This window comes from Orbicella faveolata, unplaced genomic scaffold (assembly GCF_042242905.1).
Source record: "Orbicella faveolata isolate gen_17 unplaced genomic scaffold, um_ofav_v1 contig_35, whole genome shotgun sequence".
Taxonomy (NCBI): domain Eukaryota; kingdom Metazoa; phylum Cnidaria; class Anthozoa; order Scleractinia; family Merulinidae; genus Orbicella; species Orbicella faveolata.
In genome coordinates this window covers 14828056-14851410 of record NW_028301564.1, presented here as the reverse complement: position 1 = coordinate 14851410, position 23355 = coordinate 14828056, and the positions used below count along the sequence as shown (strand labels likewise).

General features: G+C 38.9%; 1 protein-coding gene across 1 annotated transcript; it reads right to left on the bottom strand.

The window, feature by feature from the left end:
- Window positions 1-93: 93 nt before the first annotated feature.
- LOC110042947 (uncharacterized) lies at window positions 94-22725 on the bottom strand. Its single transcript, XM_089273103.1, has 19 exons — window positions 21430-22725; window positions 20348-20418; window positions 18671-18788; window positions 18447-18521; window positions 16320-16411; window positions 11842-11915; window positions 11471-11559; window positions 10981-11064; window positions 10419-10483; window positions 10249-10326; window positions 9478-9535; window positions 8511-8649; window positions 4416-4549; window positions 4263-4317; window positions 3810-3898; window positions 3156-3236; window positions 3028-3075; window positions 2663-2752; window positions 94-1023 (listed from the first exon to the last, which is right to left on the bottom strand). Exons 1-19 carry the CDS (start codon window positions 22204-22206, stop codon window positions 910-912), a joined length of 2331 nt encoding a protein of 776 aa, XP_089129229.1. The 5' UTR covers window positions 22207-22725; the 3' UTR covers window positions 94-909.
- Window positions 22726-23355: the final 630 nt, after the last annotated feature.

Genomic DNA, 23355 nt, shown 5'->3' with positions numbered 1-23355 from the left:
CTTGCTAAAAGGCCTATAAGAACGTTGATTCTCATATTAGTGAAATAAATTTGTCTTCTCAACCTTTTGTGTGAAGTATTACAATGATACGAGTAGTTTAAAATACTCCTTTTTATTGCATGTAGAAACATAAATATAACCATAGGTACGTAGATCTCCCATAACTTTAACATTGAATTCATAGTTTAAAAATAAATAAACGGAAAATCTGTTAACTTGAAAATAGTTGTTTTTATATACATTTGTACACATCTCACTATCAATGCGTTGTACAGCGCATGCGTTCGAAAATTTTATATTGTCAATATTAAAATACTATGTTTGGTACTCGTAAAAATTTAATTGGTTAATTGACTATTTTTTATACCAATCTAAATTCAACGCTGCCTGGCCTCGCGAGTCGGAGATATTTACCTTGTACTTTGACGCATTTATTTTAGTATAAATCAATACCACTAACCTCCAATGCATTCGTGTGTTACATAACCATGTCAGTTAAGAAAGACAGTTTAAGGTGTTTGCACCAAGCGGGTTTCTCAACAAGCTTGAACAGCTTTGAAACACAGGTCAAAATCATAAAGTATTCGAACATTTATTCCTGTTCTTGAAAACTCGACAAGCTATGTCAACCACGTAACCTGGGTCTTTTTCCTGCGGTGGGAAACAGGGCGGGAACTAAGTCAATAAACGTTTTAACAACGAGTATTAATATATGGTATTCGGTTTCATATATGTAACAGATGTTAAAGACTTATGCTTGTCTTCCCAGTTATAAGTTTACGAAGAACGACCTGTCTTATTTAAAAACTCGACAGTTAATCCGTATACTCTGTTTGTTCTCAATTTTTTCAGCCAATTATTAAATTAGTTCTAATTCATACAGCCCTTCATATAACAAGTGATGATGTGTCATAAGTGAAGTGTATCTAGAAGAGTATTAATGGTTTGTGTCCTGAACGAGTCCCAGTTGGCTTGATCTTGCATTTTCTGTTCCAGTGTAGCTTGGCTTGGATATGGAGGAATCTGCATGCGACCAGAAATTAAAAAAACAACTGGTAAGTCTAAATAGATATCAATACGCTAGATTCAGAGTTTTTTACATTTTAAATGGCCATTTCCGAGTTTACCGTGTGCCTCTGCTCCTCGTGCAAAACCTTTTCTAATATAGATAGGACCCTGCGCGCGCTCTGATTGGTCAAAAACCCATGTTTTTTTGTCAAAAGGTAGAAAAAGCCTGTTTTATTGTTTTTCACCACATAACATCTAGTCAACATTTTTGTTAGAGATGGCGAAAAACATTTTCTTTCAAGAAATTTTTGATAGAGCTCTCTGCGAAGCAGCAGAAAGTTTATTACTGTGGTGTAGTGTTGACACATGCGTATAATTCAAGGAATAAACATGATCCCATTGCACAGTGCGGACTTGGTTGGGACTTTCTGAAATAAAACTAGTAATAGTTTTCACTAAAGCTGCCCCCGCTTTCGTTTATTTCTACAACAATTAAACATTATTGTATGAACTAAAACTTCTATATGTCTTTTTTTTTTTTTGCAAACTATACCACTCATAATGTTCCTATAACTTGGGCATCTTATCGTGGTTATTATCCGAACATTCAACTAAGTAAACTAAACTAACACTTTGTATTTGACTCACTCCATTATAGATAACCGTGAGTTTTCGTTTGAAAGGACGCAGAAAGTACTTTCTAAAAAAAAAAAAATTGTTTCCTTCATGGAACTAATCCTGATTTCTGTCACAAAAATTTCACTCAGTAGAGCTTAAGAAAAAAAAGGTCATATCATGTCAAACCACACTGCTGTTTGAATTTGATGATGAAACAAACCATTTTTTCCAGAAAATCATCTCCAACTTGCTCTTCGGTCACGATTTTTTTCTGAGACGTTAACAGAATAGCCTGAGTATCAGACTTTTCTCACTCGCGAGGTAGAAGGAGGAAGCACCCAGCAAAGAAAAGGCCTTCCTCTGCAATTCCCCCCTACCCCTACCCTCATGCTAAGAAAGGCTTGATACTCAGGTTATTAACAGTATCGCGTTACTGTCACCTATATATATGCAAATTAGAGTCAAATTCTTTGTCCTCAACGAAAACGCTACAAAACTTTTACGTTTACCCCTTTGGATTCCTGTCAAGTCGCCCAGCCGTGACATGAGCTCTACGCCACGTAAGATTACTCACCGCAAATATCCCATCCAAATAAACGACATGCCAAAGGTAGAGGTGGCGATCGGAAGGGTATTTTAGTTACAACTGAACACGAGCGAAGCGACACTCGCCTCGAACATCGAGATTTACCGGTACTTCAGAATTACTTACGATACCTTCTAAGTTGTTTTTGTCCCAAAACCCATCCTCAGGATCTTTGAAATCGTTTCCAACTTGTTCTATAGCAGAATCTCCGCCATTAATTTCGAAGCGAATTTACTTGATAGCGGTAAAATCGTCATGCTTGGAGTATATTAACCGGGACCACCGTGCGCGCCTAGTTTCTTCAAATCGGGATCGATTCCCATACTACAGACAATACTACCAATATACCATTACGTCTTTATACACCGGGGTACTATTGATGCCTCCTCGGGTTTTGGCCCCTGGGCAAAAACCCTACGGGGACAAAAACAATTATATGCCACTCGTTACCTGATTCCTAAGTTTGCGAAGAGTTGCTTCGTTAGCGTGCTTAAGAAACCAGCTTTTCTTGATCAACACACACTCGGCGCCATTACTAACCTGAAATCACACAAACACAAAAAATATATAAATAAATACATCCATATTTGTTCAGAAAGTTAATCGTTTATGACGACGACGACGCAAACGGCCGAAGCTCCGCCCCAATATTTACCATGCAATGATTATGAAGATAAAATCAGGTTATTGTTACCAAAAACCGTATTTTCCCGTTTTCTTTCAAACCCAAATGCAAACTACTATTGATTTTATTTTATGTTAGTTCCAATCTGACAGCGTCTAGCGGGGTAGATAATTTGATCACTGGTACATACCAAGTGGCATTTAACAGCAGTATTGTCGAAGAGAAGCATTGAAAGACCCTGGAGAAGAAAAGGAAGTTGAAGTTAGCTGTTGTGACGTCATATTGTATCCATAGTGAAGTAAAACAAGAATAACTTACAAACTGGTCTTTGGGCTTCAGTAACTCTATCTGTACTACCACTTGTTCCCCTTCCGGTGTTTCGGTTCTGTTCTTATCGCTCTGAAATTGTAATTTTATGTCAAACATTGAGCCTACGTAGGTTGCACCCGACTGGCAATAAAGGGGAGCGAATGTAATGGCTACAAAGTGCATGTACTTGTATAATTCCGGTGTCGTCCGCACATATCTGAAGCCACTAGCGGAATAGCTTTAATCACTCCAATTCTACCTGTTCACTCAATTGTTCCAATTTTAATTGTATATAGTTTGTTTTTTTAATTTTGATAACATTGATAACACAGTACTGCTGTGGCAATGTACTAATTTCGTGGATCAAAACGTTATCTGAGTTAATGAAGTGTATGGTTTGGCGGTCTTTGTCCAAGAACTGAACTAAATGCAATGTAAAGACAAGTGGGGCATTTTTACTATCATTTTGTATTTGTATCAAGTACACCCTCCCTCCCTCCCCCCCCCCCCCCCCCCACCCCCTATTCAACTTACGATGTAATTGAAAATCTTTGGCGTACAAGTGACACTGATAGAGTATTTACCAGTATGTCATGAGGGGTAATTTTCATATCATTTTTTTCTGGCAGCAAAGAGCTGTGACTGCCCGTTCTGACGACTTACCGAAGGAGTCTTGTTCCTGGGATTATCCACGTTACTGATTCGTTTATGCAATCTTTCGATCTTTTCTCGATGCTCTTCCATGTCTCTGGCTGCATGACGAGAAAAACAAAACGATCATTAGCCATCGTTTCATTGCAGTATGTTTTAGATAAACACAGTGCTAAATCACCGTCTGTGTGTTTCTCTCAGAACTGATCATTCTCAAATAATTGTATTTGTTTGCTCATTTTTTGCTGTTGGAGGCTTGCTGACTTGATGGTCCATAGTGGCGGCCGGTTTCTGTTCAAATCATGGCCGGGATCACTGGATTTAAACCTCTTGAGCAAGACACTCTACTTGTTTCACAGTGCCTCTCGTTCCTGAAGATTCTCTCTAGCTCACATTACGACACAACAATTTTTCCCTGATAGCGGAGAAACAAAGTACGTCTAGACTTAAAACAGCCCTAGCTACCTTCTCGAGAAATGGCGCTCATTCGTCCCATCCAAGTCACGTTTTTAGCTGTTTTCTGAGGATTGAAGATAAATGCAGGTAAGAACTAATTGAAAGAGGAAATGAATAAGAAATTGAATCAGCTATCTCCTACAATTTAGGTTAAACCCCCACCTTAAATTTCTCTGGTTCACCGACTAACGCGGGTAGTGATAAGTCGTGGTTATGCTTTGAAGACAATGAAGGTTCTGTCTTGGGTCGTTTTATGTCTGGAGACCACAAAATGGGTCTGACACGATCACCAGCAGCTGAAAAGACAAAAAATAAACCTGTTGACATAATTGGATTGGTTTACTGTTAAAATAAATGGCGAATACTCTGGGTGCTTTGTCGAAACAGTTTTGTTTCACCCAAGATTAATTACCGGTAAATACCCGTGAAAGCACAGCAATCGATAATAAGCGATAACTGAACAAGCACAACCCGAAACTATCACTCATTGATTGTGAGGTACAGCGAACGTTGAGGACAACCATCTGGTAAATATTTCCTTACATTTCTATGAAACTGTAATTTTGAGGAATCCTTACTTATCATAATGGCTGTATATTTGCTAAAAATTTCGAACGCATACGTGTTTTAACAGATGTTAAAAAACAAAATTTAAAACCGTTTGTTACAGCAATTTATAAAATAACTGAGCTATTGCGCGCGCTCCCATTGGTCGATAGGCGTGTTTAGATGGGAGTATGAAAATACGGTTGTGACGAGTTAGATTCGCGCGTATGTTTGAGAATTATTTTATAAAAGCAATAGAGCACTTTTTCCGTGTTTACATAGCCTCATCTAAATGCTCGGGGGTTGGGAGAATTCTCGAAAGTTATGCAAACCCTCGACTACGTCTCGAGTTTGCATAACTGTCTCCAATTCTCCGATCCCTCCTCGTGTTTAGATGAGGCTATGTAAACACGGAAAAAGTTTTCTATTGCTTAAACATTCGTTGTTTACAACAATATACAAGTTTTACTATGCGGGTCTGACGCAAACAAAACGACAAATTTGATTATACATAGAATACGTAGACTTAAAATACCGCCTGCCTAGCGCCTTAAGATAGGTTATGTTTGGTGTCTAAATTAGCAGCTGCCAGTTGAAGAAGTACCTGAAGTTGATAAAACCTGTTTGGAATATCAAAACACAAAGCTTGTAATACTACAAAGGCTTCACGCGCCTACATCTTTTAGAAGTAAGCTCTAACAGGTGTCAGTTTCGTCACACCATTCAACGTTGTTCTTTTGGCTAAGATTCAGATTGAGCTACGAATCAAAAGAAATCAAAAGGAAACGTTTTGCAGGTGATCGACTTTTTTCATCTGCATGTGATTATGCCGATATGCATTTTTTAGCGGGTGGCAAAACGCCTTTCGTCCAATGGGATGGACAAAACTTGGATCTGTGATTGGCGCATTTCTGGGGATAAAAGTGGCGGTCTTCTCAAAGTCTGCGTGACGTCGACAGACCACGTCTTCATCGTCGTCGTTATTTTACCTCACTTCATAATGGAGGTGAATAGCATCAATATGTTGATCATTGTCACAGTTGCTTTCTTGTTCATATTGGTCCTGCTGAGGTTTGGAGCACAGTACTACATTGCTAAGATCGTGGCCAGAGTTGTTACAATTTTTCAGCCGACACGTCAGCCGGTAGTTCATTCTCGTGACAATTGCCCACTAGGAACAAGACAGCGGAACAACAGAAGGAATTCTGTGAATCTCACTGTTTGTACTCATAATCAGCGCCGCCCTCAAGAAAACGACGAGCGCTTCTGTCAAACGGTAGGAACACTTAAAAGAAAAAGTTTGATCGCTTGATAAAGAACCTAATTCATTGCCCAGTTAGCTTCAATTTGGGAAAACTGTGTTGTTAGGACGTGAAAGGATCGACAGTGAATATCAACAGTAAATTCAACAGTAAATATTTAGCTCTTAACAACTGAACAGGAGATCAGGTTGTGAGTACAGACCGAATGCAGCGAGGTCTGTACACACGACCGAGGTCAAGATTCTCCCATACAGACCGACTAAGCGACCGACTAATAATAAGATTGTTATCATATGGCAAACAAGAAAAAATTAATTCGTTCAATAAAACTGCTTTCTACTAGCTGACATTTTGCTTACAAACGGCGATGAGCTGAACTTAAATCTGCCAAAGTTTGCTCATCCTCTTTACTTTATTTTCTCATCAGGCTTGGAACTTCCATAAATGAATATTTTCTGGAACTAAGAGTTTGGAAGAAAATAGTCAATATTTTTGTTTTTAGTTTGCGACTTTTTCACGGCATAATGTAATCGGTCGAGATGCTGGTCTAGATCGGAGAATCTAGACTGCGGTTTATATCGATTTCAGCAAATCAAATTCGTGAATTCGGTAGTTCCCAGTCCTTGTGAGACAGACATATAATAACGATCCATAAGGAACAATCTATACAACTAGGTGAAATCCCGAATGGAATGAAACAATGCTCGTATGAGAACATCTTTTAATCTTATGTTTTTACCTTCTTAGGCTCAAACGTGAGGTGGAACAAATCCCGCCGCTGTGACCACCTCGATATCAACGGTCATCAGAGCCAGACCAGATGTTGTTACTGACCTTGCCCAAGTCTAGTCCTTTTAAGGACAACTTTAAAATTAAACTTCGCCTTTGCTTTAGATGACCACCCTAATTTGTACCATAAACGAAATCTAAACACAGCTAAAATTGTAGAAAGACCTATGTTAAGTTAGCAAGAGATGTTTATGCATGTTCACATGTTTGCTCATAAAATATTAAAATGGCGTGGTGTGTGCATGTCAACGAGTTTCCTTGAGGTACGATATTATTAACAATTGACTTTAAATAAATAGCGGTGTGGGCGTAAAGTAAATTTACTATCAAGGTTAATGATGAGAACATCATTTTGAGAGTTTTTTCTATAATTTCTGGAGATTTTGTCCATAACATTTCATTTACATTTACAAGACAGTGTAATAGGGCGGTAGGAGATTTTAACGAGCGCTACCGATTAGAACTTTTCTAGGACTGATCCGTTGCCATCTTACAAGTAAATGTAGCAGGAAGGATAAAGGTTTAGTTTTCCCACGTACCGGTAATTAAATTTAGACATAAATTAAGCGCTATAATCCAAAAATGTAAAACGAATTTGTACTTAGAAATTCTGATGTTGTAAAAACCACAAATACAGAAATTCTTCGACAACGTATATTCAAAACTTGTGATTCCGGCCTTTATCTTACTGAACGTTTATGATTGTTTCGTTTTTCTGCGTAAATTTAAGTCCTGAATTAGACTAATTTTGATCAAAATGCTTGTGTGGCCGATAATTGGATTGACAAGTTAACTTTTCTTTAATTTTTCATGGCACATCGAATATGACAGTAAATATGCCAGGGGAAACAAGGGAAAGATACCTTCTGTAGACAAATGACAATAGACACCTGCAGTAGACAAAACCCACGACAATAAGATACCTGTTATCGATGTCGTTTGACTGCCTTTTACATTCTGTGATGATCGTTTCATTTAGTTCACCTTTGTTTTTATTGTTTCAATTGTCGCGCAGAAGCTTTCTTCTCTGTAAACAAGCAGCTAGCTTGTTAAAACGTAATTAATTCGAATATCACTACTTACTGGGCGTTCGCGCCGTAGTTCATCTGGAAGTTTTTTGAATAATGCTAACATCTCTTTTCAGGATTTTTTTTTTTTGTAAGAATATCAAATTTATGGAATGCTTCGCCTATTGATTCAAATTCTGCAACCAACGAAAATTCCTTCAAGAAGAAGTTTAAGACTTTCTATTTCACGAGATTCAAATAGTGTTAGACCCAGATGACACTAAAACGTTGTGAAGGTACCACAATCTTGTTGGACTCTTGCTCAAGCAGAAAAAAGAAAACCGTGCTCCACAAAAGATTACTTTAACTGAAGGGATCGAACAGACTGGCTTTCACGGTTATGCATGTTTTATTACGTAATGACGGGTGTCAAAAATAAGGGAAATTACAATTAAAAAATCACGATTCACGATAAAAAAAACTAACCATTTCACATTTACCGGTCATTCACGAAAATGCTCTCTAACATGCAACCTTTTCTTGATAAAAACAAGCTGAGAGCTCAGCAACATAAAATCAAAAAGCGAAACTATAAGACTCTGCTGGATTCTAAAAACCAGAAATCTTCGCCATGCAAAAGATCTCCACGATACCTGTGTACAGCGCTTTTCTCCTATCTGCCTCGTCGACGGGAATCACGGGAAGAACTGCTTTCTGTCTATCTGGACTAACCGCTGATCGGTTAAGCTTCGCCGTCTTTTTGGATAGGTGAGTTAAAACTAGGCAAGAACCCTGGGAATGAAGGAGATGATAAATGTTTATCACAAGCTTAGGAAACTCAATGTTCTGCTTACAAAAAAAATAACAAAAGCAACGACTAAATATACACGGAAAAATTTTAAGTCGATGAAGGGCCTGTTACACTCTTCTGCGCCCGTTCACTGTATCAAGCTCCGTACTTTGAACTCACTCGCGCCCCAAAAAACGCGTTGCCAAATCACGTGTTTTGGGGCGCAAGGAGACAAAGTGTCACGATTGGCTGTTGGGCTGGCGTTACATATCTTCGCTACACAGTGCCGACGAGTCCCAAAAGGGACAAAACAGTTGTTCATTGTTGCGATCCTGTTTATCAGTTCTTGTCATGTTGGTGTCTCGAAACGTTTTTCACGTAGTATCAGCCTTGCAATCTATTGTTTGTCTTTATACATTTTTTTGGCTGATCAGATCTCTTGTACATCCTACGTTGGCAGCATTTATCGTAGGCGGTCTCTTGCAGTTTCTGGTTTCTCTTTTACAGTTAATATATTTTTTTTACGGCTAACGTTAAAAATGTTGCAATAGACCAATTTCGATATATTAAAATTCAGCCTAAAACAATGGACCTCAGCACGAGACTCTGGGGAATAAACCCCACAAACTCTGTTGTTATTCCCCAGAGCCTCGTGCTGAGGTCTATTGTTTTAGGCTGAATTTTAATATACCGAAATTGGTCTATTTTACGCCTAACTTTTACATTTTTGGCCCCCCGGCTAACGGTTAACCGCATTGAGATCCTCTAACATGTATTTTACCCAAAATGCATCAAATGATGACATATTTCATTGGCTTATATATACGTACCGTTTTTACCACGTAGATCCACTTCGTCTTGCTTTCTTTCACTATAACCACGCCTCGTCTGAAGTACAAGAAGAAAATGAAATTACACCAAGAAAACGTTTACGTAACAAATCTCTAGTCAGGTAGCCGCAGATTTTTTTTTTTTTTTTTGATTACAATCTCTCGACTAAGCATTTTTGGCGTTTAGCCAGAAGGCGCTCTTGGTTAAAAACCATCTAATAGGCCATTTCCGAGTTGGCTTTTGCCTCTTTGTCGTGAGTCTCCGTGCGAAACCATTCATATGAAAATGCGTTTCTCCTACGGGTTCATTTTCATGCAAATCAAACTCATTTTCACATGAAAGGTTTTGCACGAGGACTCAGTTTGAAATAGAGGCACAAAGTAACTCAAAAATGACCTATTAAACGGGCGGTCATCTTATTCCAGCACTCGAAATGTCAGCATGCGCAACAAAAAAAGGCGATTACTCTCACATACCAACGCGTTCGTTTAACCTGTAAATAACCTGTAACCTGTAATAACCGGTAAACAACCTGTAAATTTCAGGCAGTTTCACATGCATCTTCTGCCATAGACTGGTATTACAAATTTATCATTGAAGACACATCGGCCACTGGAAGTCTTAATTTTGTTACCCCTTTAGATGAAAGTGCCATCCATCACAGTCGAAAGTAGAAAAACCATTTTAGCTGTTAAACATTCTCTTTCAATTGACAGTAGTTAAGCGACAAATGGAAGTAATGGATGTTAAATAATGCGGCTTTTCGTTACCTGAAGTAATGAAATATACAGACATCGTGCTTGGTAGTTAAATCGTCTAGCGGAAGATCTTTCAAATAAGGGACACTTCTGCAACGGGAAATTAGAATATGTGCGATCTTGTCAGTTTGCTAAAACAGTCCTGAGTTTGAGTTTTTAACTATAAACTTGAGCTTTCTCACCGTAAAAAGCGGATATGTTCGGGCTCTCTACCGTCCTCGTAACTCATAAAAATATCACGGAAATCCTGCAAGAAACAAGAAAGGGAAGATTTATATAGAAAAAAATACTCAGAGTATCAACTGCTCTCTCGGCTCTCTTATCTCTGCTCCCAGTCCAAAATGGTACATACCGTGTACCATGCCGTTTGTACTAGAATGAAATTTTAGGTTTGAAGTTGTTAGTCATCAGTGGAGATACATCCAAAGACACAATCTATGCATGGGGTGCCAACATACTGGAAAGTTATCAGATTTCCCTGTTAAAACCCAAGGAAAAGGCAGTATTGATTTATGGACCTCTGCTCATCAGATATGGTCTGAATTCTTCGGCTGTCCACAATGTGTGTGATATTCGGTTGGAGGTGCAGAGAGGGAGAGAGAAAGATATGGCGCGCAGAGAATGATGAGAAGAGACAGGTGAACCTGCTGGCGCTGCAATACAAGCTTTGAGTTTACCCTCCATCAAACACTGAGAATCGAAATAGCGCTGAGTATGATAATTGGTGCTTAGTGGCGAACCTACCTCCCTGCAAACAGCTAGAAGAGAGACTTCATCTTTGCACAAAACTGTTGCACTTCGAGTTTTGTGGTGAAGCAATGCCAATTCCTGTGAGAAGTAAAAATAATTTCAATAAACACATTGCGTCATCGATTCAATAAAATTTCTTTTTAATTTCAAGATCACAAAGTACATTTTCAAGTCCTTAAGTTCTTCACAGGACTGTGCTCATACACTAAACAATCTACTGGAAACCTGATGTAAGCTTTGCTAATTTACGCAAAAAGCGTCTTCACTTGTCATAACGCGTTGATTATGCGTTGTCATTTAGACGCCACAAGGAGTCGCATAGGGTACAAAAGCGAGAGGCCATAGCTAGGGAAGAACAATCCGACAGAAAACCTTGGCCTTCCAGTTGGGAGAATGAATGGTGGGCTAACCAGATACCCTTGTGAGCTTCACGGATTACTGAGTGAGAAGAGAAAACAAAAAGAGAAAAGAAGTCGTTACATACCCCAAAACTGCTTCCTTTGCCTAGAACTGCGACAGTCGTGTTTCTCTGTTCACTAGTAGCAGTATCGTTTACGAGTAGCGTTACCAGTGCTACAAAACAGCAAAATAATTCAGTCAAGAAAAGACGCCTGGCTGGAGATCAAGAACCCTCACTGGCTACGGAACAACTTAAACTCTCTCCGCGACATACACGTAACTGATCTGCAGCTGATCTGCGGATTTGCCCCCAACCCCCCCCCCCCTCCTCCCCCGCCCCTTGCCATTATCTCTGACAATGTTGTAGCTAAACGTTTCTTCATGATTAGTATATTATGCAGCCGATTTTGTGCAAACGGGTTTTCTTTCAGTAGTTTATTATGGTTTTTCTTTTACCTGTTCCAGAAAGAATGAAATAGAAGTTTTCCGCTGTGTGACCCTGTCGTATAATTACTCTCTTAGCTTCAAACCTAAAAACGAAATAGCAGAATATCAAAAACGAACGCCGGTGAACTTTGCAGTAACCAAAGGAAAATAAAACAGACCTGACAGTCACAAACAACTGTGGTTATGGAATTCTTTGACAGTTACGAACCCAGCATGTAATGGAGAGCTGGCCGGATGCAGAAATAATATCGAGATAATAAGGCTGTCGTTGCATTTGCCTGTGTTGTTTTTGCGTTTAACACACGAAGTAGCCTGTAAATAGGGGGCGGGGGGGGGGGGGGGACGGACCCGCTCCCCTCGCCGTCTTCCCCGTTTTACGCATGCTGCACAGGCAACACTCGGATTTTTAAACTTCTTTGCATAATGTAAGTACTCAGTCAGGAGTTCCCGTTACTTATGGTCCAACCAGAAATCGTCGAAGACGTCTTAAGAGTGACTTCCTGTAAATACTACAGATAGGTGTGCAAAATGCAAAAATCGAATTCCCTCAAACCTTTTCACAAGAAAGCCCTCTAGAAACTATTTAAGAAAATACAACTTTTAGTTCGTTTGGATTTATATTTTTCAAGTAAAGCGATTTTTTGATTTTCACCCTTGGAGAAGCCCTCGAACTACTGAAAAATGTGCTTCGTATTTGTGGCTCGTGTAAGAAAACTAACACAAATATCAAAACTATTTCGATATTACACAATTCAGTGACCCTTCCTTTACAAAGCACCGTTATTAGAATTGGAAAAGATTCAAACCTGAATTTTTAAAAAATTTTCAAATTTACCCTCCTAAACAGCATTATCAGAAAGCTCGATTTTGGCCAATTTCAACAGCGAAACTCCCTACCTGGTACATGGATTCCGCTGTAAAGATGGTATTCTATAGAAAGAATAAGGCTTCCTCTATCGTTCTGTGAAATAAAATTTTTGGGCAACTTAAACTGCGAATTTAGACGACCGAAAAGTATTTACGGTACTCGCTTGAAGTTTATGACCTTTGAACTTAAAGTTGTCTTCATGAATATAAGAGATAACCTACACAACGGTTGAAAGTTTAGCCTGAATGCGACTCTTTCCTCCATTTAAATGATTTGTAGTCATTCTTTATCTTATGTGGGCGATTTTATCGAAAGTAATGTTTTTTACGCTGAAAAGGAGTGCTAACTTGTTTATGAGTACGTGCGTATTTGTTTACTGAAGCGGAAATTTGTGAATATTAAATTTATTCCATCTATGTTCTATTTCGTGTGCTGCAAGGTGTTTCGTGTTCTCATTAAAACAAAATGGTATTGTCAAGTAGAAGGTTTTCTTCTCAGATTTTAAAACAACATATAGTTTTTGACTTACCGTTCACACGCATGGCTTGATTTACTCAGCAGCGTTACACCGGGTGTGATAGCGGTGAGATGGCGTGATGATAATTGACAAATCGATTTTCGCAAATCGATTTCATCAAAATATATTTATTATATCTTTTGACATCATAATGCTTTGGGACTACTTGATAAAGACTCTTGTGAAATAAGTCTTCAAAATTTTGAAACTCTTATTACGGTGAAATGAAGAACCTGGATCTACTATTTTTATGCCGCGTGTGATCCTCGAGTGTGGTATCACATGACAATAACAACTAAAAAATGGCCACCTGCAGTTATTCTCAAATCGTTGGTGGCATGTGCGTCACGTGCGGTCCTAGGGTTTCGAATCCCGCACATGTTCAATTTGTTAAAATTGGATAATGTGGCAAAGATATTCGAGGTCATTTTTTATTTTTGCACGCCCCCTCCCCCCTCTCCCCTGGTCGGGCTTACATGCGACTCGAAATCTGTTTGGTGTTTTTCCGAAATGTTAATATCTCTTGTGAATCAAAACCAAAGCAGAGAATCAGAAAGAAAGTTTAACGTACCGGAGATTTAATTATACTACTGAGCGTTATCACAGGCCAAAATTGCCTAAGAACATGATTGCGAGACACCTGGATGCCGGTAAGGAGGATTGGACTGGAGGATTACTTTCCAAAAAATACCACCTGACCTTCATGTAGCACGTGTATATCTTCTAAGTCCTTATTGTTGCTAGGATTCTCTTGAACGACTGTAAACATCACTATATTAAGAAAGCGAGTCACAAACGGCTGCCGCAAAATTCAAGAGATTTTTTCGCAACAGTAAATGATCTTGCACTGTTAACGATCAGGTCGACTGTCTTAAAGCAAAATGGTATAAGCTTGATTCAAAGTTATGGTCACTTTGTTACCAGCTCAGACAAACGAAAACGTAAAAACGAGGCTTCTGACGCGTTCTTAGGGGAGGCTAAAACTGTATTGGGATAATATCTTTAGAACCACTCCTCAAATTTATAAATAAATGGTACTCCCGGGTCAATAAGTCACAATAATAATGGTGGCCAGTCATAAGCAGGGACTATGGTGACAATCGCATGACTCGAGAGACTCTCCAAGTAAGGACAAGTAGGGAGCTTTCCGCCGTCCTTTGATGTTTCCCACGTCAATATCAAGATGTTCACAAATCGAACGGAGCATGGCTACACTCAGCTGCCGCATTTTCGTGGGAGAAACTTGTAAATAGCCGGGCCGTAATATAACTTAAGAGACTATTACGCTTTTGCACGGTCAGCTACATTGAAAGAGTGCCATTAGATTTTGATTTCGCGTATCATGAAATCACGCCTTACTGGGCCTCATGGTGATTGTCTGTTACAGTGGCATTCAGTATTTTCGTGATAATCTTCCACAATATTTTCGATCCAAAGATAAAATTGAATTACGAATACACTGACCTGCTCTAGCCAACAGTAGCCTTACTTCGTCCAGAGAAGAATCGCTCACACCAATAGCCTTCAAATGACCTCGAATGCCTTTATCACATTTTCGAATTAAAACACATTGACCATGTGCGGGATTCGTAACACTAGGACCGCACGTGCCACCAACGATTTGCGGATAACTGCGCGCAGGTGGCCATGTTTTAGTTGTTATTGTTATGTGACACCACACTCGAGGATCACGCGACCGCGGCATAAAAATAGATCCAGGTTTTTTATTTCACAGCAATGAGAGTTTCAAAATTTGTAGACTTATTTCACAAGAGTCTTTATCAAGTAGTCTCAAAGAAAGCTATTATAGAAACATATTTTTTGATGAATTCGATTCGCGAAAAGTGACTTGTCAATTATCATCACGCCATCTCACTGCTATCACAACCGGTGTAACGCTGCTGAGTAAATCAAGCCATGCATGTGAACGGTAAGTCAAAAACTATATGTTGTTTTAAAATCTGAGAAGAAAACCTTCTACTTGGCAATACCATTTTGTTTTAATGAGAACACGAAACGCCTTGCAGCACACGAAATAGAACTTAGAATAAATTTAATATTCACAAATTTCCGCTTCAGTAAACAAATGCGCACGTACTCATAAACAAGTTAGCACTCCTTTTCAGCGTAAAAAAAATATTACTTTCGATAAAATTGCCCACAGAAGATAAAAAATAACTATAAATCATTTAAATGGGAGAAAGGGTCGCATTCAGGCTAAAATTCCACCTGTTGTTTAGGTTATCTCTTGTATTCATGAAGATAACTGTAAGTTCAAAGGTCATAAACTTCAAGCGAGTACCGTAAATATTTTCGGTTGTCTAAATTCGTAGTTTGAGTTGCCCAAAAATTTTATTTCACAGAACGATAGAGGAAGCCTTACTCTTTCTATAGAATACCATCTTTACAGCGGAATCCATGTACCAGGTAGGGAGTTTCGCTGTTGAAATTGGCCAAAATCGAGCTTTCTGATAATGCTGTTTAGGAGGGTAAATTTGAAAATTTTTTAAAAATTCAGGTTTGAATCTTGTCCAATTTTAATAACGGCACTTTGTAAAGGAAGGGTCACTGAATTGTGTAATATCGAAATAGTTTTGATATTTGCTTTAATTTTCTTACACGAGTCGCAAATACGAAGCACATTTTTCAGTAGTTCGAGGGCTTCTCCAAAGGTGAAAATCAAAAAATCGCTTTACTTGAAAAATATAAATCCAAACGAACTAAAAGTTGTATTTTCTTAAATAGTTTACAGAGGGCTTTCTTGTGAAAAAGTTTGAGGGAATTCGATTTTTGCATTTTGCACACCTATCCATAGTATTTACAGGAAGTCACTCTTAAGCACTATTAGCTTATTTCCATCAATATATCTATATTGTCCAGTCAACCCCCATTCTCCGCCCCAATTTCAATTGTTAGGAGAAGGCATTGTATAAAAACAACAATAACGACAACAGAAACAACTGAGATACTTCCAAAGACGTACAAGGTACTTCTAAAGATTTGGGAAATGCTCTACTTCAGCTTTCACACAATCACATGAACAAAGTACGTCTAGCGTGTCTTTAACATTGATTGACGGAGGAACTGCAGGTTACTTCTCACCTTTCATACCAGCCGCCAGACACAAGCCGCCTCTGCATCTTCAGCGGATACTCGCCAAAAGCAGCAACGCTGGTCTTTAGCGCGACTAAGGCCTGGGAACGAATGCAAAAGGTTACTTTCGTCGAGTAAAATACAGTTTACATACAAACGCGAGTGAACCAAGTCACATTAACAGAGCAGGTAAGACTTTGCAGAATGGTTTCATACTTCACATTTAGGAGCTACGTTAAGATTTGTGCATCTTAAAAATTTTAGCCTACATGTTTCAGTCAAGTTCGTCTTTTACAATCCGTATTAATCTTCTCTATCCTTAACCATCCTTATTCCTTTATGGTTTATAAGTTTCTCTTGAGTGCTTTTCTATCTTAGTAAACTATTATTTTCTGCTTCCTTTAATTTTAAGGTGATTCCGATTCATGCGCGCGCTCGCGCGTGTTGCTAGGAGGTGAAATTTCATTTCGGGTTACTTACGTCAGCCTGAGCGCGGAAAATAATAACAACTCAAAAGCTTGCAAATTCGCTTACATTTTAGATGTCTTTCTTTGTGTTTCACAAAATGCAACGTAAAAAAAAAAAGCAAACAATTGCCAAATACTTGTGAAATACTCGTGAACGTACGGTTGGGAATCCTTCTGCGATAGAGGGCCAGACTGTCAACATCAAGAATTTGCGAACGGGACTTTGGGCGTGATGCTCAACGAGTTTGCCTTTGAACTCTAAAGGTCTCTGAAGAGTCTCTTGGCCGAGACGAAACGCCGCGTCAGACTAGCCACGAACATTTCACAAGTATTTGACAATTGTTTGCTTTTGTATAAAAAAAAAAAGTACAAGCAAAGACAAAATAAGAGAAAGACAGAAAAACAAGAGCATAGAAAGAGAAAAACTAACTCCGTGTGGCTCTGTTTGATCTTACCAAAGTGCGCTGCTAGTGTAAATTGCGCACGCGCTGATAGGGTAACTTCCAATAGATATCGGGCGCACTTCCGGTTTCTTTAAATGCTAATGGAAACGCGGTTTTTCATTAAATCGAGCCTTTTCCGACGAATTTCGATTTAAGCCAATGTTGGAAACATAGCTATGTATTCCCTTTTCCAGATCATGCTTTTTTCAGAAAATTACGAATTTTTCAATATTTTGAAATGCCCTCAAAATCTGACCTTGTAGAAATGAAACAAAATCGAGGCATAGCGTAATGAAGGTTTGAATTAAAATATTAAATCAATGAAAAAAATCCCGATAAAGTAATTTGCCTGGGAGCCTTTGCATTTTTTTCTGTATTAGTCACATGACCATGGGCGTGGCCTGATGGCGTCATCACTAGTGTTACTGATCATGAAAAAGCTAAAACACATGAAATAACTCTGAACTAACTAAAAAATGATGAGGTTATATGAGAATAAATTTTCCTTAGCAACGGCTCGAAAAGATCGGTTAATGAGCCCTTAAGAGCCCTGCCAAAAAGTAGTTCGTCAGCTAGTTTTAATTACATCAATCTCGTTTAGTTGTCAAGCTTGCTACTTCGACGATACCAACCACTAACCCAAATGAGAAGATTAGAAAAGTTAATACTGGACATGACGCGGATACTTAACTAATTTGAATATGTTACTTGTTGTTCCTTGCCAAGCCAATTGTCCGCAAAGAAACGGCTATAGCTAAATCAAAATCTCTCAGGAAACCGTTTTGGAGTGGAAAATATTTCCTTTGAGGATATCACACAGACATGTATACAGTTTTAAAACTGTGTTCATGTTAAATGGCAGGTACGATCTAAGGGCCTCCACAGACTAAACGCTTAGTTGTCGACAATTATTTGTTATCGACAACTAATTGTGTCCGATGCGAGCATTCCACACATTAGATGCCTAAATCAGTCCAGCGAGAGCTTAGGAACTAGGATTCACTAAGCCTGCTCAACTGTATGTCACGTTTCGATAGTTGTCGACAACTAAACCAATGAATCCCACACACGGCAAAAAACGGTCAAAACGTAGTTGTCGATTAGTTGTCGACAAACTCTTTCCACACACTACGTTTTTAAGTTGTCGATAACAAATAGTTGTCGACAACTAATAAGTGTCGAGTCTGCAGAGGCCCTAACCGCCATTCGTCGATCAATCTGCTTACAGTTTGAAGCTGCTCTTCCGTTCTTGATCCGGGACTCAAAGAAAGGATATGAATAGCTTCTTGGCTGAGTTGTACCTGTTCTAACATAAAGTAAAACGATCTCTAAAAAATGAAATAAACAATAGCGTATTTCCAAGGAAAGACTCAAAAGCATTGTATTGTAATACTAGAAGGTATTTTTGGCGCTCAAATAAGGCTTGCTAAAACGTTCAACTGAGACTTGCCTCGCGTACTGCTTTAAAGTGGTTAGGATCGAACACCATTCCGTCAACGTCCACCCCGGTAACAGCTTCTTCGTCAAGGTCGGCAAATACATTTGATGCGTTCTGAGAGCGGTATTTCCTACATGACGGAATAAAAACTTCATATCACCACTAGCCGACAATGCTGCGTTCAGTCAGAGCAGACTAGCGAGGCGGTGTCGTGTTTCTAACTAAAACAAACTAATTACAAAACATTAAATGATAATTCTTACTAAGAATACGCTGTGCGCATGCGTGCACCTTGTGGTACTACTGAGACAACTGAAATCGAGCAAGTCCACCCGAGAAATTCGAAAACCAAAGGATTTAGTTGACATATACTCTTTCAGGAGATAGTGTCATACATTGAAAGTTTTCATGTAATAGAGCGTTTTCACGTGACGTCATCAAATTCTTAAATCCAAAACTAAAGAGCCACCAAAGTTTTTATCCTCATCAGGCATTAGAGGGACTAATTTTACATCTGTTGACAACTTTTCAGCTCAATAGCGTTCATCGTTTGGAAGCCAACGCATTTTGAATTTCAGAGTTATGACGGTGCTTGAGATAAAGCTACGATCGCGTTTGTCGAAAAATATGTATTTTTGTCGTGATTTTTAGCCATTTAAGACGTTAAAGTATTTGGAAAAGTGCTGATTTAAATGTTTGTTGGTGCAGTGCAGTTAATCAGTGTCCTAGATAGCCAAAGTAAGTTCCAGATGTAAACACTATTTTCGGGCAGCCATATTAATGTACCACAGTGGAACACTAACATGGCGGCTCCATGCTAGGCTCTGTAAATGTTTTCGCGGAACATTTCGACGAATATCTCAACTTTGGGACAACGCACACACCTTAAACTTGGAGAACTGTCTTCTTTATTTATTCTCTGTAATAACACAATATCTTGACTTTATCCACTGAATGGTTTTTAATTTTATTTTTTATTGCGTGACAGTGAAAACGCTCTATAAGCTTAAATGATTTCGCACAAAATTGCACAAAGTTACTAATAGGAGACCGAACAATTATTATCATGAATAACGTTTGACATTGCTTGACAAATGACCGGAACCTATTAGGAAGCCGTTAGGATGACTAATGATGACGAGTCCTAACTTTAAGAACTTAATTGAGGGCATAGGATCTTGTTTTAGCCCTACGCTCGGTAGGGTTCATTGAAAATTCCGAAAAAGAAGTTTATAATGCATGTGTATAAATTCGCTTTAAACTCGATTTAAACTTGATCATTAACCTATTGTAGTAGTGAAGAGCCTGAACAATTCAGCATTGCGCCCGTTTGCTTTGGTTATTATCCGGGAACCCTATCTTTCATTGAAAAACGTCAGAGCTGGGCGAGAGGCCTCATTACACAGACGCGTGGGCAATGGGCAGTAAAAAAAATCTTTTACTAGCACCTACGCAAAACTTCGTATCGGGGGAGGACTGAAAATAGCTATATAGTCGGCAGTGAGGAAGACCTTTTAATTTCTTTATTTTAGTGAGGGAACATTTTGATCATGATCGAGTGTTCTCAAGTGGTATGGTTTCACCTGTTTTTGGCCATTAATTAAATTTCTGTTACAAATGTGCGGGCCTACCCACGCAAGAAAGTTTATATTAAGATGACATTTTGCATTTTACTTGCATTTTTCATACCTGTCCATAGAAGTCTTCATTTTCAACAGAAAACACAGCAGTTGAACGATCTTGCGAAATCTCTCAATCGGCTGTAAGAAAAGAGACAGGAGTTATGAAGAAAAGTTGACAAGAATCTCGGCTTGGAGGCTTTTGTTAAATCATTGCTAGAGCGAACAGTAGAGGAAATTTACATTTGATAATATCAATAAATCAGTGGGTTTTCTTCTTTAGTCACGCAGGGTTTCTAAAAGAAATAGAAACCTTTTCTTCAAGTTTGTGTCGGGTTAGAGAAAAACTTAAACTGTGAAAATACTCGCCTCCCAGAGCTTCGTTACTCGTACTCTCAACCTTCCATTCGTGATTCTATATATACGTTTTTATATTCTATATATACCGTTTCTATATATAACGTTTTTTTACCTTCACTGTCTATGACTCGATCGAAACAGGGAAATTGTTTTTTCTAAAAATGCAAGTAAATGTTGCTTTTATTACAGTGTTTCCGCCGATCTGACAGTGCCTCAGACACCAGAAAATAGCTTTTTCCCGTCCTTGCTATTGAAGCGAAGCCCTTTGCTTTGCAGTGGATTACGTTTGCAAACATTCTGATAAAGAATTAACTAACGATTTAATTATTTGACGAGACAGAACAGTTCTTTCTTATCAATCTGAATGAAAAGGTAAAAGAAACTGCCATCAAGCGCAATTTACAAATTTAATAATATTACATATCAAAGTTTCCTTAAGTAAAGCTATAGCTCAGAAAGCCTAGAAGAGGTTCTTTCTAGAACCTTTGCAAACGAAATATTTGTGGTCGCACATATTCATTGTCCGATTTCGTCAGCTGTCTTTAGCACAGACAGAAGGTATCCAAACCGTTTGCAATGCAATTGACTGAGATGGCAGATTAAAATAGGAACGGTAACTGACAATCAGTGCACACCGACGAATCCAAGAGAGTAATTTTGCTTGCAACAATGCGTGAATCGACGTCCTCAATCACTGCAGGAATAATGGACATCGTTCGAATGGCCGACACGCGATTTTGAATGTACACAGTGGACCGTAACTGAAAATAAGTGTCACGAAATATAACTTACCATCGGCTTTGGAGATCCGTCGTCTTCTATTGTACTCTCTTTTTCAACCGACTCGTGTACCTCAATTGCGGGTAATACTGTTTCAGTTACTTCAGTGCCTGAAACTACATTATCTTCGTTCGAATTACGTCTGGCTTTCCTTCGACAAGCGTTTTTTGCTTTACGTGTTGAATTTTGCGAAGGAAGTCTGCCATCGCCGTTCATGGGCACTGCACCATCTTCAGCCGAGTCGGCTGAAGCATTACTTAAAGCTCGTTTCCTTATATTGTTAACCGAGAGAAAATTTTCCAAGTAACTCGCTGGAAGAGAGGCACGTCTTGGCATCGCTTTCCCCTTCTTTAAACTTTGATTAGGGAGCCATTTTTGCTCTTGTTTGGTCTTCGGTGGGGTTTTCTGTGACCCGATGTTTACAGCAACCAGCTTTTCAAGTCCAACCGATTCAGAAGAAATTGTTTTTCTAAGCTTTAAATTTCCTTGTTCGACGTCGTCACCGAGTACTGGAAGATTTTGAAGTTCAGAAAAATTGCGAGGAAAGTTAATTAAATTTGCCTTTTGACTTGACTCTCCGTCTTTTTGAGTTAGAGGCCCATTTGAGTTTTTGGGAAGTTGAATCACGGCATGAGACCGTTTGCTGTCTTCATATGGAGACTCTTGGAGGTTAGAGGGATTAGGCTTTTCAGACTGGCTTCTAATGTAAGATGCTCTGGGATATGTCACATTCCAACACTCCTTGATCAGTCTGCTGTCCGTTGCTTTACTGCCCAACATGTTCGCCATTCGTCGGTAGCTGTATCGTGTTGTCAGTATGGATCTGTGGGTCGTCAGTCAAATTGCAAATCTCTGTATTCTACACAGCCCCATATTTTGTTCGAAACCTTTGCGTTTTCACTCTTCCACAGTCTTTGCAGGGGATTCAGTCTCCCATATTACGACTGTTGCCAGCAGAACACCAATCAATTAACCACTTTCCACTCGTCAACTTCGTGTTGCGTGGCAATATTTTATGTTCGCGTAGAAAATAGCATCCGCTAGGTCTGTACTTATGAACTGACAATTTACGAGGCTTTAAATTGGCTTCCGAATTAACCTCAGTTAACCAAATCGTTAAAAGAAGACAACCGCAAAGTCAACGGAAAACTCCACCATGGCGACTTACCAGTCTTACTAGACTTATCTTTGCCGTGGAATTTAACCTAATGTAAATTCACGAGATCAACCGTGTAAATACAATCAGAACTGCAGGACTCGTTTGCATCAAAATGCACTGTCCATAACCTTTTAAACAAAGGATCGGACCTTCTTAAACAAACAAACCAACATATTTCACCACAGATGTCAAGCTTTCTAAGGAAATTGTTTCTAAATATAACCAAAAGATTGGCGTTTTCAGGTCAATAGGATACATTAATGGCATCTAAATTACGGTTCTTAGTGATCTAGAGCCGATAATTAATAACTGACATGGGATCGGGTGTGAGTTATTTGTTTTCGTCATAACGGTATGGAAATTTGTTTGCTCTACCGCAAAAAAAAATAGTTTCATTTATTTTTTTTTTCCCCGCTTTATTATACATTTAGTAAGCTGTCCTTGACGTTTGGTCTCAAGTCGCCCTAAATGCGTACCTCGATGACCTGTTTATGTTATTTGGGCCATTGAAAAATGTTATGTTTCTTGTTTTGGCTTATTTATTTATTCAAAACTGACGAGGCACTTAAAGCGTGAAGAAAGATATCACTTGCGCAACACCCGATATCAGACTGAGGAATTTGTTATAGGATATATATTACCCTGATGGTCCGATATTTTTGATATTTGACTTGCTGAATCTACAGCTCTTAGCTTCATTGTTCCAAAAGGTGGTAACAAGTGACACCATTGTTTTGAAGGGCACTTAAAATGAACCCCTCGATTTCCTACGCGGGGTT